The 19510-nt window shown below is 36.9% G+C and overlaps 1 protein-coding gene across 1 annotated transcript in view; it reads left to right on the top strand.

The window, feature by feature from the left end:
- The window catches only part of LOC117345325 (arginine-glutamic acid dipeptide repeats protein-like), a 173819-nt gene that overhangs the window by 4008 nt on the left and 150301 nt on the right, over positions 1–19510 (top strand). The window contains 1 exon segment of the mRNA XM_033908393.1: positions 10367–10437. Within this exon segment, the coding sequence (XP_033764284.1) occupies positions 10367–10437 (71 nt within the window).

The raw sequence follows: 19510 nt of genomic DNA, 5'->3' as shown, positions 1-19510 counted from the left end.
TATACACACAGGCTATCTGTAGGAACACTGTATAAAATACAGTATACATGTTAGTGTTGTCCTGATGCTTGATGGTAATCAATATCTAATCAGAAAGGCAACCGATTCCTGACAGTTGTTTATCAGATGTCAACATTGTCACTAAGAGAAGAATGGGAGTTCTATGTCATTTTACTCTTAACTATAACTTCTTACCAATCATGCCATTGATTTATTGTAAAAAAAAGATAAAAGATAACTGTTCATCAATAAAGATTGGGATATTGAAATTGAAATGGTATGATACAAATAAAGATATAAAACTACACAGAGTAAAGTTAGTATCATATCAGAATGGTATTGAACTCTGCTATGGAGGGAATAGTACTATTTGATACCAGGGTAAGAAAAATTCTCTTTTTTTTTTTGAAGGATTATGTAACGGAATATGTTGAATTTTGGTGTTTTGATAATTGATTCAGATCCTTGTTAGATTGTCGACACTACTGTGATGTGATATTATTGTACTTTGAACATGTGATATTATAACTCCCAGTAAGATTGATTAAGATTGAGTGCAGTAGCTATAGACACAATGTCATGTCATATCTTAATTGAGAATAATAGCTACAAAATCAATTAAGACTCCAAGATTTTCAGAAAGTTAACGATTCTTGTAAATGTAGTTCAGAGTGTAAAATGAATCAGGAATTTGTTTCCTTTCAATCCTACAATTCACCGTACAGTTACAATTTGTTCCAAGTCTCTGTGAAATGATTGTAAGTCTTCACATTTATGAATCTTATCTTCTATGAGAATTAAACATTTATGAATCTTATTATATATGAGAATAAAACATTTATAAATCTTATTATATATGATCAAAATAAAACATTTTTGGATCTTATTGTATATGAGAATAAAACATTTATGAATCTTATTGTATATGAGAATAAAACATTTATGAATCTTATTATATATGATCAAAATAAAACATTTATGAATCTTATCTTCTATGAGAATAAAACATTTTTGGATCTTATTGTATATGAGAATAAAACATTTATGAATCTTATCTTCTATGAGAATAAAACATTTATGAATCTTATTGTATATGAGAATAAAACATTTAGGAATCTTATCTTCTATGAGAATAAAACATTTATGAATCTTATTATATATGAGAATAAAACATTTATGAATCTTATCTTCTATGAGAATAAAACATTTTTGGATCTTATTGTATATGAGAATAAAACATTTTTGGATCTTATTGTATATGAGAATAAAACATTTATGAATCTTATCTTCTATGAGAATAAAACATTTATGAATCTTATTGTATATGAGAATAAAACATTTTTGGATCTTATTGTATATGAGAATAAAACATTTATGAATCTTATCTTCTATGAGAATAAAACATTTTTGGATCTTATTGTATATGAGAATAAAACATTTATGAATCTTATCTTCTATGAGAATAAAACATTTATGAATCTTATCTTCTATGAGAATAAAACATTTTTGGATCTTATTGTATATGAGAATAAAACATTTATGAATCTTATTATATATGAGAATAAAACATTTATGAATTTTATTAGATATGAGAATTAAACATTTTTGGATCTTATTGTATATGAGAATAAAACATTTATGAATCTTATCTTCTATGAGAATAAAACATTTTTGGATCTTATTGTATATGAGAATAAAACATTTATGAATCTTATCTTCTATGAGAATAAAACATTTTTGGATCTTATTGTATATGAGAATAAAACATTTATGAATCTTATCTTCTATGAGAATAAAACATTTTTGGATCTTATTGTATATGAGAATAAAACATTTATGAATCTTATCTTCTATGAGAATAAAACATTTATGAATCTTATTGTATATGAGAATAAAACATTTATGAATCTTATTATATATAAGAATAAAACTCCTGAACTTTTTTTATCTGCAGATGTCCTTTGTCAACTAGTTATTCTTGATATCAGACTGACATGCTATTTTATCCTTGTGAAATTTTTCTTTTAACGTTTAGAGTCATTCATTAAGTTGATGACAGTCTTCGTTTGGAAAAGTAACCTTTAACATTTGAAAAATGTTTTATATTTTTGGTATTATCATACATTTTATCTAAGCCTGGGATATGTTCAGCTCATTTTCAGTGTTAGTATTTTTTCCCCAAAATTTCCCTCATTTCAAGCTATATGCTAATGAAGGTGTTCTTCAAATCAATATTGATATGGTGTTTATACTGTGGTAGTTCACCGTGATAGAAATAATCCCAACATCAGGAGATTACATAATGGAGATAATTTTAAAATGATAAAAAAGTGTTTACAATAAATTTTCAGTTTACAATGCATATTTAAAAAGAAAAAAATTGGATGTAAATGAAAGAAAAATAAGGTTGTCATGAATTTAAAGATTGTGTAACAAGAAAAAACATGGAATATAGCAAATGTCAGTGAGTTTCATGTGAAGTTAATTATAAGAATTTGTGTTGATTGACGAGGTACAGTATAATTAAGGTAGCTTTTCAGGCTGTGCAGCTGTAGGGGCCTTGTTGTAGTGTGTCGGAGGCGATACTCCGACTAGAGGTGGCATCTCTCTGTACAACTCCAGTCATTAAGGCTAAACATTTGCATCCGTTTTGGATTTGTCTTGTAAAGGTGTTCCTGTAGTCATTGTGTGTGCCCATGTATACCACACCTGTACACATGCATGTCTGATGAATAGCCCCATATCACACAGGTGATTCTAACTCTCTCTTTACTCGCCCTTACATAACATTTTTTTTTTATTTGAATTGTTCTTGATTTGTTCTGAAGTCAAAAATGGCTGTTTCCCTAAATATATGCCAGAAGTTGTACCTTCTTTCTCTTCTTTTTTGAATCTGTATGCAATAAATACATGTACATTCAGTCAAAAATGTCTATTATTCTAAAGGTGTGAGTTATGCTCCTGTATAAGACATCACATTATATAAAATTATATTTATTACCATGTGATTGGATAGTGGCATCAGATGTTTGGATAGTGAGTATTTTATGATTGGATAGTGGCATCACATGTTGGGATAGTGAGTATTTTGTGATTGGATAGTGGCATCACATGTTGAGATCGTGAGTATTTTGTGATTTGATAGTGGCATCACATGTTGGGATAGTGAGTATTTTGTGATTTGATAGTGGCATCACATGTTGGGATAGTGAGTATTTTGTGATTGGATAGTGGCATCACATGTTTGGGATAGTGAGTATTTTGTGATTGGATAGTGGCATCACATGTTGGGATAGTGAGTATTTTGTGATTGGATAGTGGCATCACACATTGGGATAGTGAGTATTTTGTGGTTGGATAGTGGCATCACATGTTGGGATAGTGAGTATTTTGTGGTTGGATAGTGGCATCACATGTTGGAATAGTGAGTATTTTGTGATTGGATAGTGGCATCACATATTGGGATAGTGAGTATTTTGTGGTTGGATAGTGGCATCACCTGTTGGGATAGTGACATCACACATTGGGAAAGTGAGTATTTTGTGATTGGATAGTGGCATCACATGTTGGGATCATGAGTATTTTGTGATTGGATAGTGGCATCACATGTTGGGATCATGAGTATTTTGTGATTGGATAGTGGCATCACATGTTGGAATAGTGAGTATTTTGTGATTGGATAGTGGCATCACATGTTGGGATCATGAGTATTTTGTGATTGGATAGTGGCATCACATGTTGGAATAGTGAGTATTTTGTGATTAAATCATGGCATCACATGTTGGGATAGTGAGTATTTTGTGGTTTGATAGTGGCATCACATGTTGAGATCATGAGTATTTTGTGATTGGATAGTGGCATCACACATTGGGATAGTGAGTATTTTGTGGTTGGATAGTGGCATAACATGTTGAGATCATGAGTATTTTGTTATTGGATAGTGGCATCACATGTTGGAATAGTGAGTATTTTGTGATTGGATAGTGGCATCACCTGTTGGGATAGTGAGTATTTTATGATTGGATAGTGGCATCACCTGTTGGAATAGTGAGTATTTTGTGGTAGGATAGTGGCATCACATGTTGGGATAGCGAGTATTTTGTGATTGGATAGTGGCATCACATGTTGGGATAGTGAGTATTTTGTGATTGGATAGTGGCATCACATGTTGGAATAGTGAGTATTTTGTGGTAGGATAGTGGCATCACATGTTGGGATAGTGAGTATTTTGTGGTAGGATAGTGGCATCACCTGTTGGGATAGTGAGTATTTTGTGGTAGGATAGTGGCATCACATGTTGGGATAGCGAGTATTGTGTGATTGGATAGTGTCATCACACATTGGGATAGTGAATATATTGTGGTGGGATAGTGGCATCACATGTTGGGATAGTGAGTATTTCGTGATATTGACCTCACATTCAGTTATTGACATGTATATATTTGATTGCCATAAACAACATGTTCCATTGTCAATCACATAAGAAATGGTACAATATTTTGAATGAATGTCTTCTTTTTTTTAGCTCACCTGGCCCGAAGGGCCGGTGAGCTTATGCCATGGTGCAGCGTCCGGCGTCCGTCGTCCGTCAACTTTTTCTTTAAATCGCTACTAGTCATAAAGTATTGAATGGATTTTCACCAAATTTGGTCAGGAACATCCTTGGGGGAAGGGGAACAGAGTTTGTATACAGTTTTACTCTGAACCCCTAGGGACCTGAGAGGCGGGGCCAAATAGGGGAAATAGGGTTAATCCTTTAAATCGCTACTAGTCATAAAGTTATGAATGAATTTGAACCAAATTTGGTCAGGAACATTCTTGGCAGAAGGTGAACAGAGTTTGTATAAATTTTTACTCTGAACCCCCAGGGGCCTGAGGGGCGGGGCCAAATAGGGGAAATAGGGTTACTCCTTTAAATCGCTACTAGTCATAAAGTTATGAATGAATTTGAACCAAATTCGGTCAGTAACATCCTTGGCAGAAGGGGAACAGAGTTTGTATAAATTTTTACACTGAACCCCCAGGGGCCTGAGGGGCGGGGCCAAATAGGGGAAATAGGGTTACTCCTTTAAATCGCTACTAGTCATAAAGTTATGAATGAATTTGAACCAAATTTGGTCAGGAACATCCTTGGCAGAAGGGGAACAGAGTTTGTATAAATTTTTACTCTGAACCCCTAGGGACCTGAGGGGCGGGGCCAAATAGGGGAAATAGGGTTACTCCTTTAAATCGCTACTAGTCATAAAGTTATGAATGAATTTGAACCAAATTTGGTCAGGAACATCCTTGGTAGAAGGGAAACATAGTTTGTGTAAATTTTTACTCTTAACCCCCAGGGACCTGAGGGGCGGGGCCAAATAGGGAAATAGTGGTTTATCCTTTAAATCGCTATTATTCATAAAGTTATTAATGGATTTGAACCAAATTTGGTCTGGAATATTCTTAGGGGAAGGGGGAAAGAGAGTTTATATAAATATTGACTCTGACCACCAAGGGGCCTGAAGGGAGGGGCCAAATAGGGGAAATAGAGATTTGAGTTTTAAATGGATTTGAACCCAATTTGGTCAGAAACATCCGTGGTGATGGGGGAACAGATTTTGCATAAATGGTTACTGTGACCCTCAATCCCATAACTATGTATAGTAACGCTGGGCATTAAGGGATAAACACAATTCTTATGTAAACATAGGCCAAAGGGTTTTCCCCACCCTAAGGGACTTAGTTTCTTTAAACACCATTATGTTGTAAAAAATAATCCATATGGTCTTTCAGAGAGTACATTTTTGTATAATGTATTAACAAATTGAACATGAACATTATTTTGACATTTGGTCAAATCCAACCAGGTGAGCGATACAGGCCCCATGGGCCTCTTGTTTAAAGATGTTTTGAAATCAACAGTAAAGGATCATTGCTTGATTCCACTTGTCATGAAATTGATGTTGTCAAATGAGTAATGCATGTGCGTCTGTTCTTAAATCATTCGATCATAAAAACTGTTTATGACATCATTGTCAAGGTGATGATGATTGATGACATTAGGCTATTGTTTATGACAATGATGGTTTGTGACATCAAGCTATTGTTTATGACAATGATGGTTTGTGACATCAGGCTATTGTTTATGACAATGATGGTTTGTGACATCAGGCTATTTATGACATCATTGTCCAGGTGATGATGAATGGTGACATCAGGCTATTGTTTATGACAATGATGGTTTGTGACATCAGGCTATTTATGACATCATTGTCCAGGTGATGATGAATGGTGACATCAGGCTATTGTTTATGACGTTATTGTCAAGGTGATTATGAATGGTGACATCAGGCTATTGTTTATGACAATGATGGTTTGTGACATCAGGCTATTGTTTATGACAATGATGGTTTGTGACATCAAGCTGTTGTTTATGACGTTATTGTCAAGGTGATGATGAATGGTGACATCAGGCTATTGTTTATGACAATGATGGTTTGTGACATCAAGCTGTTGTTTATGACGTTATTGTCAAGGTGATGATGAATGGTGACATCAGGCTATTGTTTATGACAATGATGGTTTGTGACATCAGGCTATTGTTTATGACAATGATGGTTTGTGACATCAAGCTGTTGTTTATGACAATGATGGTTTGTGACATCAGGCTGTTGTTTATGACGTTATTGTCAAGGTGATGATGAATGGTGACATCAGCCTATTGTTTATGACAATGATGGTTTGTGACATCAAGCTGTTGTTTATGACGTTATTGTCAAGGTGATGATGAATGGTGACATCAGCCTATTGTTTATGACAATGATGGTTTGTGACATCAAGCTGTTGTTTATGACGTTATTGTCAAGGTGATGATGAATGGTGACATCAGCCTATTGTTTATGACAATGATGGTTTGTGACATCAAGCTGTTGTTTATGACGTTATTGTCAAGGTGATGATGAATGGTGACATCAGGCTATTGTTTATGACAATGATGGTTTGTGACATCAAGCTGTTGTTTATGACATCATTGTCAAGGTGATGATGACTGGTGACATCAGGCTATTGTTTATGACAATGATGGTTTGTGACATCAGGCTATTGTTTATGACAATGATGGTTTGTGACATCAAGCTGTTGTTTATGACGTTATTGTCAAGGTGATTATGAATGGTGACATCAGGCTATTGTTTATGACAATGATGGTTTGTGACATCAACCTGTTGTTTATGACAATGATGGTTTGTGACATCAAGCTGTTGTTTATGACAATGATGGTTTGTGACATCAAGCTATTGTTTATGACAATGATGGTTTGTGACATCAGGCTGTTGTTTATGACGTTATTGTCAAGGTGATGATGAATGGTGACATCAGGCTATTGTTTATGACAATGATGGTTTGTGACATCAACCTGTTGTTTATGACAATGATGGTTTGTGACATCAAGCTGTTGTTTATGACAATGATGGTTTGTGACATCAAGCTGTTGTTTATGACATTATTGTCAAGGTGATGATGAATGGTGACATCAGGCTGTTGTTTATGACAATGATGGTTTGTGACATCAAGCTATTGTTTATGACAATGATGGTTTGTGACATCAGGCTGTTGTTTATGACGTTATTGTCAAGGTGATGATGAATGGTGACATCAGGCTATTGTTTATGACAATGATGGTTTGTGACATCAGGCTGTTGTTTATGACAATGATGGTTTGTGACATCAAGCTGTTGTTTATGACATTATTGTCAAGGTGATGATGAATGGTGACATCAGGCTGTTGTTTATGACAATGATGGTTTGTGACATCAAGCTATTGTTTATGACAATGATGGTTTGTGACATCAACCTGTTGTTTATGACATTATTGTCAAGGTGATGATGAATGGTGACATCAGGCTGTTGTTTATGACAATGATGGTTTGTGACATCAAGCTATTGTTTATGACAATGATGGTTTGTGACATCAAGCTGTTGTTTATGACGTTATTGTCAAGGTGATGATGAATGGTGACATCGGGCTATTGTTTATGACAATGATGGTTTGTGACATCAACCTGTTGTTTATGACGTTATTGTCAAGGTGATGATGAATGGTGACATCAGGCTATTGTTTATGACAATGATGGTTTGTGACATCAAGCTGTTGTTTATGACGTTATTGTCAAGGTGATGATGAATGGTGACATCGGGCTATTGTTTATGACAATGATGGTTTGTGACATCAACCTGTTGTTTATGACGTTATTGTCAAGGTGATGATGAATGGTGACATCAGCCTATTGTTTATGACAATGATGGTTTGTGACATCAAGCTGTTGTTTATGACGTTATTGTCAAGGTGATGATGAATGGTGACATCAGGCTATTGTTTATGACAATGATGGTTTGTGACATCAAGCTGTTGTTTATGACATCATTGTCAAGGTGATGATGAATGGTGACATCAGCCTATTGTTTATGACAATGATGGTTTGTGACATCAAGCTGTTGTTTATGACGTTATTGTCCAGGTGATGATGAATGGTGACATCAAGCTGTTGTTTATGACAGTGATGGTTTGTGACATCAAGCTGTTGTTTATGACAGTGATGGTTTGTGACATCAAGCTGTTGTTTATGACATTATTGTCAAGGTGATGATGAATGGTGACATCAGGCTGTTGTTTATGACAATGATGGTTTGTGACATCAAGCTATTGTTTATGACAATGATGGTTTGTGACATCAGGCTATTGTTTATGACAATGATGGTTTGTGACATCAACCTGTTGTTTATGACATTATTGTCAAGGTGATGATGAATGGTGACATCAGGCTGTTGTTTATGACAATGATGGTTTGTGACATCAAGCTATTGTTTATGACAATGATGGTTTGTGACATCAGGCTATTGTTTATGACAATGATGGTTTGTGACATCAAGCTGTTGTTTATGACAATGATGGTTTGTGACATCAGGCTATTGTTTATGACAATGATGGTTTGTGACATCAGGCTATTGTTTATGACAATGATGGTTTGTGACATCAAGCTGTTGTTTATGACGTTATTGTCAAGGTGATGATGAATGGTGACATCGGGCTATTGTTTATGACAATGATGGTTTGTGACATCAACCTGTTGTTTATGACGTTATTGTCAAGGTGATGATGAATGGTGACATCAGCCTATTGTTTATGACAATGATGGTTTGTGACATCAGGCTATTGTTTATGACAATGATGGTTTGTGACATCAGGCTATTGTTTATGACAATGATGGTTTGTGACATCAACCTGTTGTTTATGACGTTATTGTCAAGGTGATGATGAATGGTGACATCAGGCTATTGTTTATGACAATGATGGTTTGTGACATCAAGCTATTGTTTATGACAATGATGGTTTGTGACATCAGGCTATTTATGACATCATTGTCAAGGTGATGATGAATGGTGACATCAGGTTATTGTTTATGACAATGATGGTTTGTGACATCAGGCTATTTATGACATCATTGTCAAGGTGATGATGAATGGTGACATCAGGTTATTGTTTATGACAATGATGGTTTGTGACATCAAGCTGTTGTTTATGACGTTGTTGTCAAGGTGATGATGATTAATGACATTAGGCTATTGTTTATGACAATGATGGTTTGTGACATCAAGCTGTTGTTGATGACGTTGTTGTCAAGGTGATGATGAATGGTGACATCAGGCTATTGTTTATGACAATGATGGTTTGTGACATCAGGCTATTGTTTATGAAAGGTGAAGAAAGCTGCTATCAATTCTGGATAATTTTCTGATCATGTCATTAAAAGCACATGTACCCATTCCTTATTTTATTAGTCATATAAAAGCTATAATGTGTTATGATGTTTATTCCCCCACCATAAAAAAATGGGGTGGGGGGGTGGGAGGGGGCAGATACTTGCCAGATAGTGCTACCCATGTCCGTCACTTCCTGTCGCGTCTCGTCCCAATGCAATGTGACTAGCTAATCTCAGAAACTGCTGATGCAATCCTCTTCAAACTGTGTCTCAGGGTGTCAAGTGGCAGCAGGGGCATTTATGTCTTACAGACATTTTCTAGTTTACCTGTGTTTCGCATTGGTCAATTTCTTAAGCTTAATAGAAATAGTCAAGATTCATTGCATCCAAGGTCAATATCTTATCATAAATAGGACGTGTAAAGCACATGCGACTTGAGTGTAATTGGTACAGGGTATATTTCACCTCGATGGCCCCCATACCCTGATTGGATGTGTAAATTGTATGGGATTGCATGTGTCAGGTTCCACCATGCTGACAAGAATGATTAATATATTATATGTTGACAACCTGTTTCATAATTGTTGTAATATAAATAAAGTTTAATTTTTAATATATTGGTGTTTCAGACTGTGTATACCTGGAGAATTCGCGCCGAGACCAGCCGTACCTTGTGTGTGGGATAAAAGACTTCAGGCTGGTAAGTACACCTTTTCATAATATTACATCTAAATTATTAATCATTATTGATATATAGTTATTGTTGAATCTCACGAGATATTGTGCTGTTGCTGAGGTTTGAAAAAAAAAAGGTTGTAATGTGAATAAAAGATGAAACAGTAACCCTTGAGTATAATAAGAACCCAGTTTGATGGTGTGTGCATATTATACATGTATTTTGTTACTGAGCTTGAGTTTGATGCAGTCCATGTTAAGTGTACATGTACTACACATGTGCTTATTTCTGTTTTTGAAGGAAACAAATAATATCAATTCTATTAAATGTCATGAAATATTTCATTTAAAATATAGGTACCAATAAAAATGATAATCAATAATAAAGATAATATAAATGTTTAAACTCTTAACATGTGATGAGCGTCAATTGCAAGTTCAAATCCTTCGGAATTAACACCTTTGTATCGATATGGCAGCCAAGCTATTTTGACTCTCATCACTTGCAAATTTCGTGAAATCATGTGTTCATGAATATGTCTGAAGAGATGATATGTTTGCGAAATGTTTGCGAAATGAAGTATTCCCAAAGTCTTCTTTTTTTCTCTTTCTTCAAAATCTAAGTGATTTACTGTTGGAGACAGATCTAGATTATTTGCGTATTTCTATGTAAAGAAGATCTAGAGTATACAATATAAATTGATTACCTGGAGAATGATAGAAATTTGATGTTAACTTGAAAGTACCTGTGCTTCTTTGAACATATCAGTTCTCCACACGGTGTCCAGTTATAACACAGGTAAATGCGCATGCATGTTCTGTATTTCAGTGAAAACTGTTGCAACATGATGCATTATAAATTGTATCAAATACAGACATGATTGTGTAACTCTAAACCAGGGTAGTAATATAACCTTTCCCAGATGGTGCGATGCATATATTTCTGTAACAGTTGGTATGAAATCTAGATAATATCTAGGATCATAAATTTTATCATTTCAAGTCATCACATATTCCGACTTCTCATAAGTGTATCAGATTTGGTTTCGACATCTCCATCCAAATTTACCTGTTGATCAATAGGCTGTTTCAGCTTCGTTATGTAACATTACTGTCTTGATGAGTTCAGCTTATAAAACGTCTGGTTACATATACCAGGGTGATCGAGTGTATATATATAACTATCAACATGATACATATTTTTGATATATATATACCCCTGCCATGATATATATATACCCCTGCCATGATATATATACCCCTGCCATAATATATATACGCCTGCCATGATATATATACCCCTGTCAAGGCTGTCATGATATATATATACCCCTGCCATGATATATATACCTCTACCATGATATATACCCCTGCCATGATAAATATACCCCTGCCATGATAAATATACCCCTGCCATGATATATATACCCCTGCCATGATATATATACCCCTGCTATGATATATATACCCCTGCCATGATATATATACCCCTGCCATGATATATATACCCCTGCCATGATATATATACCCCTGCCATGATATATATACCCCTGCCATGATATATATATACCCCTGCCATGATAAATATACCCCTGCCATGATATATATACCCCTGCCATGATATATATACCCCTGCTATGATATATATACCCCTGCCATGATATATATACCCCTGCCATGATATATATACCCCTGCCATGATATATATACCCCTGCCATGATATATATACCCCTGCCATGATATATATACCCCTGCCATGATATATATACCCCTGCCATGGTATATATACCCCTACCATGATATATATACCCCTGTCAAGGCTGTCATGATATATATACCCCTGCCATGATATATATGCCCCTGCCATGATATATATATACCCCTGCCATGATATATATATACCCCTGCCATGATATATATACCCCTGCCATGATATATATGCCCCTACCATGATATATGCCCCTGTCATGATATATATGCCCCTACCATGATATATGCCCCTGCCATGATATATATACCCCTGCCATGATATATATATACCCCTGCCATGATATATATACCCCTGTCAAGGCTGTCATGATATATATATACCCCTGCCATGATATATATACCCCTGTCAAGGCTGTCATGATATATATGCCCCTGCCATGATATATATACCCCTGCCATGATATATATACCCCTGCCATGATATATATGCCCCTGCCATGATATATATACCCCTGTCAAGGCTGTCATGATATATATACCCCTGCCATGCTATATATACCCCTGCCATGATATATATACCCCTGTCAAGGCTGTCATGATATATATACCCCTGTCAAGGCTGTCATGATATATATACCCCTGCCATGCTATATATACCCCTGCCATGATATATATACCCCTGTCAAGGCTGTCATGATAAATATACCCCTGTCAAGGCTGTCATGATATATATACCCCTGCCATGATATATATACCCCTGCCATGATATATATATACCCCTGTCATGATATATATACCCCTGCCATGATATATATATACCCCTGCCATGATATATATACCCCTGCCATGATATATATATGCCCCTGCCATGATATATATACCCCTGCCATGATATATATACCCCTGTCAAGGCTGTCATGATATATATACCCCTGCCATGATATATATACCCCTGCCATGCTATATATACCCCTGCCATAATATATATACCCCTGCCATGATATATATACCCCTGTCAAGGCTGTCATGATATATATACCCCTGCCATGATATATATACCCCTGCCATGATATATATACCCCTGTCAAGGCTGTCATGATATATATACCCCTACCATGATATATACCCCTGCCATGATATATATACCCCTGCCATGATAAATATCCCTGCCATGATATATGCCCCTACCATGATATATGCCCCTGCCATGATATATATACCCCTACCATGATATATATACCCCTGCCATGATATATATATACCCCTGCATGAAAGAGTGTTTTTCAATGGGTGCTAAAACTGTCTAACATGAAACCTTATGCCCTTGTGCGGCGTTCGTCATCTGGTCGTCTTTTTCCTTTTAACAAATTTCTTCTCAATAACCATAAGGCACAGAGACATGATATTGGTCCTATGGCATGCTGTGGTGAAGGGCTACCAATTGTAAGTTTTGCAAATGAATGACCTTGACTTACATTCAAGGTCACAGTGAGGGGTCAAATAGACTAAAATCTTTAAACAACTTCTTCTCCCTGATCAAGAGATTGAGGGAATTGATAATGAATCTAGCATGCTTGGATGAAGGATTACCAAGTTTGTTCAAATGTATGACCTTGACCTACATTCAAGGTAATAGGGGCCAAATATGCTAAAAAATTTAAATAATGATTTCTCAAAAGCCAAGACACTCTGAGACCCGATATTAGGCTAATAGTATGCTGGAATGAAGGACTAGAAAGTTAATTGACATGAATATAAGCCTAGTCTACTCTGATATTTGATTTAAGTGGTTATCAGCATGGTATCTGCAGAAATGACCTAGATCAACTTCAAAGTTTTGGTAGCCCATTTGAAGGGTAGCTTTCAAAATCCTTAATTCTGAAAAGAATTGGTAGCTTTTGTACGTTGTAAGACAAATTCTTTTTATTTGTAGATTTTACTGTAAGAGGTCATGATCATGGAATGAATTAAATCTGTACAAGACTTACTTTTCCTTTTAACCTGAAAAACTTAATTAAGTGCACTTCAATGCGACATATTATCACTGCAGTATATTTATTGTTGATTAATTTTCCAACCAAGACTTCTCTTTATTAGCTGCAGAACAGGTTGCCTAGATCTGGAAACCACTCAGACCCTTCAGCCATTTTCTCGGAAAGCTTAAGATGTTTTTCCAAAGGTATGACTGAATGGCCGGAGTGGTACCGATCAGGTCCCCTGGTTATAGTCCCAAGTATTTTTTTGTCCTATCCAGCTGTTTCTTGCATTTTTTTTAGGTTGCCTCCCTTTAGCTGTACATACTTCACCTTTATATATACCTTGTGTAATTTATTTTACAATGTTACTTAAAATAATATGTAATCATTAGATTACGATCATGAAATACAGATTATGATTTTAATAAGCTAAGGTTGTTAGGTTGTATACTTACTTGACTCGGACTTCTTAAGTACTGTCAGACTTTTTATCCTTATAATTAAATAGTGTTTTACCATTGGAGTCCCATAACCATTGACCGTGTGTGGGAGAAATTACACAAGATCACTTACACTGTTATGTTTCACACAAGACTGATTTTGCCACATTTAAAAAACCATCAATCCAAAATAAGTTTCAAAAAGAAAGAACATTTAGTTTAATTTGTTTGACACTGGAATTAGGGTATAATGAGTTTAAATTCAGTAAATGAGGTGCACTGCTGAACAATGGTTCAAAAATGATAGAGCTATTGTACTGACCAGTCTTGACAAGGAAGGTGATCCTTCTGAGTTGTAAAGTTTGCTTTAGTACAGAGATGTGAAATAATTGATATGTTAACAGCACATGTCATTAATTATTCATTTCTCTGTCCCGCTGCAGGCAATGGTCGAAGTCGACAGACACATATACGCCTCATCAACTCTTTGTTAGCTCCGCCAGCTTTATCATACAATTTCATTGGAGGACGTGTCTGGTTGTGGATGTAAGGAGTTGTTTGATTGGTCCAAGTGTAGATTTATGGCCATCAGACTGAGATAATAGCTGCTAAGCACCTACTTTATGGTTGTAAAACTAAGTTGATTATTGAACACCAGTAAAAAGTAACTGTTTTGTTTTTTTACTGTGAGAGCTTTGATGACATCAAAGTTAAACTGACTTCAATGTTGAGCTGTATGAGGATTTAATATTAAATGTTAAACTCTTAGTACAATGAAAATTTATATAGAGTCCATATTACCTGATAACTCAAATCTGACATGAATAAATAGTTATTAATGTTTTAGACCATCCTCTCATTGTACAGAACAACATAAATATTTCTGTATTAAGAGCAGCATTTCATTTGACAGTTGATAAATACACCTGACTTCTGATCAAATCGTCCTTGAGATTGAAATTCAGGCCCTTCGACTCTAATTATATTCTAGTGTGTTTTGTCTTGTCCTTTGAACAAACTTCTTCATAGATATATTGGAATTTTGTTTTGATCTTTTAACAAATGCAGTAAGATGTTGACAGAGAAATAGGTTTAAGTGTTTATCCAGCAAACAGTCGAACAGTTCTAGAAGTGCTCCCTGAAAATGTACAAGGCTATACAGCAAGTTATGTCATTACACCTCTTCATATCCTCTCAAAGAGACTAAGGTCAAAGGTCACTTGTTAATGTTTCTTGTCAGTGTTGAAGGTTAAAGGTCACATATGTAAGTCTGGTTGATTTGGTATATAGTGTGTGTGTACCTGTTTTAATGGTGATATATGACTGGAGCATGTTTTTACAAGTTAGAACCAGACGCTCTCTTACTGATAAATGTATTTACATAAATCTCCTGACATCTTCAAGTGCTGAGCAGCACTGTCTGTGGAATATTTTATGGAAGGGTTGTTGAATGATGTCCCAGGACACCAAATTAAGTTCTGTTACTGGTGCCATGTCATGCTGTTGTTACCATGGAAATAACAGAATAATTATTAGTCTCAACCCATATATATTATAATTTTTACAAATCGGCAATGGAGCAGAACTGATTAGGATTGTTAGTAATAATAATAAGAGAGTTGGTAATATTAACACTGATTTAATCTCTGGTAATGAAGGTCAGTGGAACCTTGGCAAGGCATACTTAAGGTCAACAATGCAAGTAATTTTGATACCAGATGGCTCTTCTGTAATATATAATAAATATAAGAACAGTTTTATTGGAGTTCTAGTAGGCTGGCCCATGTCTCTAGAATATCAAATTTATCAATAAAAGTGAGTTTTATAATTCTGTCTCTACAATACGGTATATCTGATTCTAAGGAATTGAACCAAATCTTTTATCTATACTATATTGAACGGAGGCCGGCAAGGAATTAAACTAAATCTTACATTTATACTATATAGAACAGAGGCTGTCAAGAAATTATACCAAATCTTATATCTATACTTTATAGAACAGAGGCTGTCAAGAAATTATACCAAATCTTATATCTATACTTTATAGAACAGAGGCTGTCGAGGAATTAAACCAAATCTTATATCTATACTATATAGAACAGAGGCTGTCAAGAAATTACACCAAATCTAGATCTTATATCTATACTTTAGAGAACAGAGGCCGTCTATAGGTATTTCAGTGAGAAATGTCGCATGTCTTGAGGAATTATGAGAGGGGTATTGAATTCATTTCTGAAGACATTATTTTCAAATGCTTATGTCATTATCTTCACTACACTGACTAATGATGTTGCTAATGTATTAAGATGATAACTAAGAAGACTGGTCCAGGAACAGTAACTTAGTTTGAAGGATGTGTGGTTTTAAAGATACATTCATTGCATTAAAAGAAGTGTGCATGTAGGTAGATGGAACACACAGAAAATACATGACTACGGTCAAAGAAAAGATAGCAGTGTCATTGCTCCTTATACTGTTTACTGTAAAAAAAAAATTTTTTTTTTTGAATTGGCCATATTGACCAAGCAATAAGTAGAAGATGGTAGTGTGCTTAAAGCTAGGCATGATGTGTATTATTTACACAGACTAAACACAGTACTTCCCGGGCTGGTATTGATACAGAATGGCTTATTACCATTTCCTAGGCACGGCATCAACATCTCCGTCTGACTACTGCCAGCACGGACAACATCGCAATGAAAAATATGGATTACAATATTCATGGAAACTGCCACTGGGAGTCTGTGGACTCTACATGGAGAGCTCTGAATAACAGTCAATCACAGCTGGCCAAACGAAATTACATGTGATACAACAGATATCGTGTGGTATAATGAGGGGGCCTATATGTTGCTACCATGTAAGGAAGTAATCATGTACCTTAGGGCTTGTGTCCCTGTGGTGTGACAGCTTTCCTAGTAACAAGGGCTCAGTCCCCATATAGGACCTGGGGGCTCACAACACCACAGTGTGACAGCTTTCCTAGTAACGAGGGCTCAGTCCCCATATAGTACCTGGGGGCTCACAACACCACAGTGTGACAGCTTTCCTAGTAACAAGGGCTCAGTCCCCATATAGTACCTGGGGGCTCACAACACCACAGTGTGACAGCTTTCCTAGTAACGAGGGCTCAGTCCCCATATAGTACCTGGGGCTCACAACACCACGGTGTGGCAGCTTTCTAAGTAACAAGGGCTCAGTTCCAATATAGTACCTGGGGGCTCACAACACCACAGTGTGACCCATACATTACCTGGGGGTTCACAACACCACAGTGTGACAGCTTTCCTAGTAACGAGGGCTCAGTCCCCATATAGTACCTGGGGGCTCACAACACCACAGTGTGACAGCTTTCCTAGTAATAAGGGCTCAGTCCCCATATAGTACCTGGGGGCTCACAACACCACAGTGTGACCCATATATTACCTGGGGGCTCACAACACCACAGTGTGACCCATATAGTACCTGGGGGCTCACAACACCACAGTGTGACCCATATAGTACCTGGGGGCTCACAACACCACAGTGTGACACTTTCCAAGTAACAAGGGCTCATTCCCCATATAGTACCTGGGGGCTCACAACACCACAGTGTGACATTTTCCAAGTAACGAGGGCTCAGTCCCCATATAGTACCTGGGGGCTCACAACACCACAGTGTGAACCATAGATTACCTGGGGGCTCACAACACCACAGTGTGACACTTTAACACCACGGTGTGACCCATATAGTACCTGGGGCTCACAACACCACAGTGTGACCCATAGATTACCTGGGGGCTCACAACACCACAGTGTGACACTTTCCAAGTAATGAGGGCTCAGTCCCCATATATTACCTGGGGGCTCACAACACCACAGTGTGACCCATATAATACCTGGGGACTCACAACACCACAGTCCGACACATTAACACCACGGTGTGACCCATATAGTACCTGGGGGCTCACAACACCACAGTGTGACCCATATATTACCTGGGGGCTCACAACACCACAGTGTGACACTTTAACACCACGGTGTGACCCATATAGTACCTTGGGGCTCACAACACCACAGTGTGACCCATATATTACCTGGGGGCTCACAACACCACAGTGTGACAGCTGTCCAAGTAACAAGGGCTCAGTCCCCATATAGTACCTGGGGGCGCACAACGCCACAATGTGACAGCTTTCCTAATAACAAGTGTCCAGTTGTCAAGGAATTCACATAATTGGGGGCTCACATCACCATGATGTAACAGCTTTCCTTGTAACAAGGGCTCATGCCACATAAGGAATTCATGAACCTGGGGGCTCACATCACCATGATGTGACAGCTTTCCTAGTAACGAGGGCTCATGCCACATAAGGAATTCATGAACCTGGGGGCTCACATCACTGTGATGTGACAGTTTTCCTAGTGACGAGGGCTCATGCCACATAAGGAATTCATGAACCTGGGGGCTCACATCACTGTGATGTGACAGCTTTCCTTGTAACAAGGGCTCATGCCATGTAAGGAATTCATGAACCTGGGGGTTCACGTCACGGTGATGTGACAGCTTTCCTTGTAACAAGGGCTCATGCCATATAAGGAATTCATGAACCTGGGGGCTCACGTCACGGTGATGTGAAAGCTTTCCTAGTGACAAGGGCTTAGGCCATGTAAGGAATTCATGAACCTGGGGGCTCACATCACGGTGATGTAACAGCTTTCCTTGTAACAAGGGCTCATGCCATGTAAGGAATTCATGAACCTGGGGGCTCACGTCACGGTGATGTGAAAGCTTTCCTTGTAACAAGGGCTCATGCCATATAAGGAATTCATGAACCTGGGGGCTCGCATCACGGTGATGTGACAGCTTTCCTTGTAACAAGGGCTCATGCCATATAAGGAATTCATGAACCTGGGGTCTCACATCACGGTGATGTGAAAGCTTTCCTAGTGACAAGGGCTCAGGCCATGTAAGGAATTCATGAACCTGGG

This window comes from Pecten maximus, chromosome 16 (genome assembly GCF_902652985.1).
Source record: "Pecten maximus chromosome 16, xPecMax1.1, whole genome shotgun sequence".
Taxonomy (NCBI): Eukaryota; Metazoa; Mollusca; class Bivalvia; order Pectinida; family Pectinidae; genus Pecten; species Pecten maximus.
Note: the sequence above shows the minus strand (reverse complement) of the source record. Positions and strands in the feature narration are given on the sequence as shown.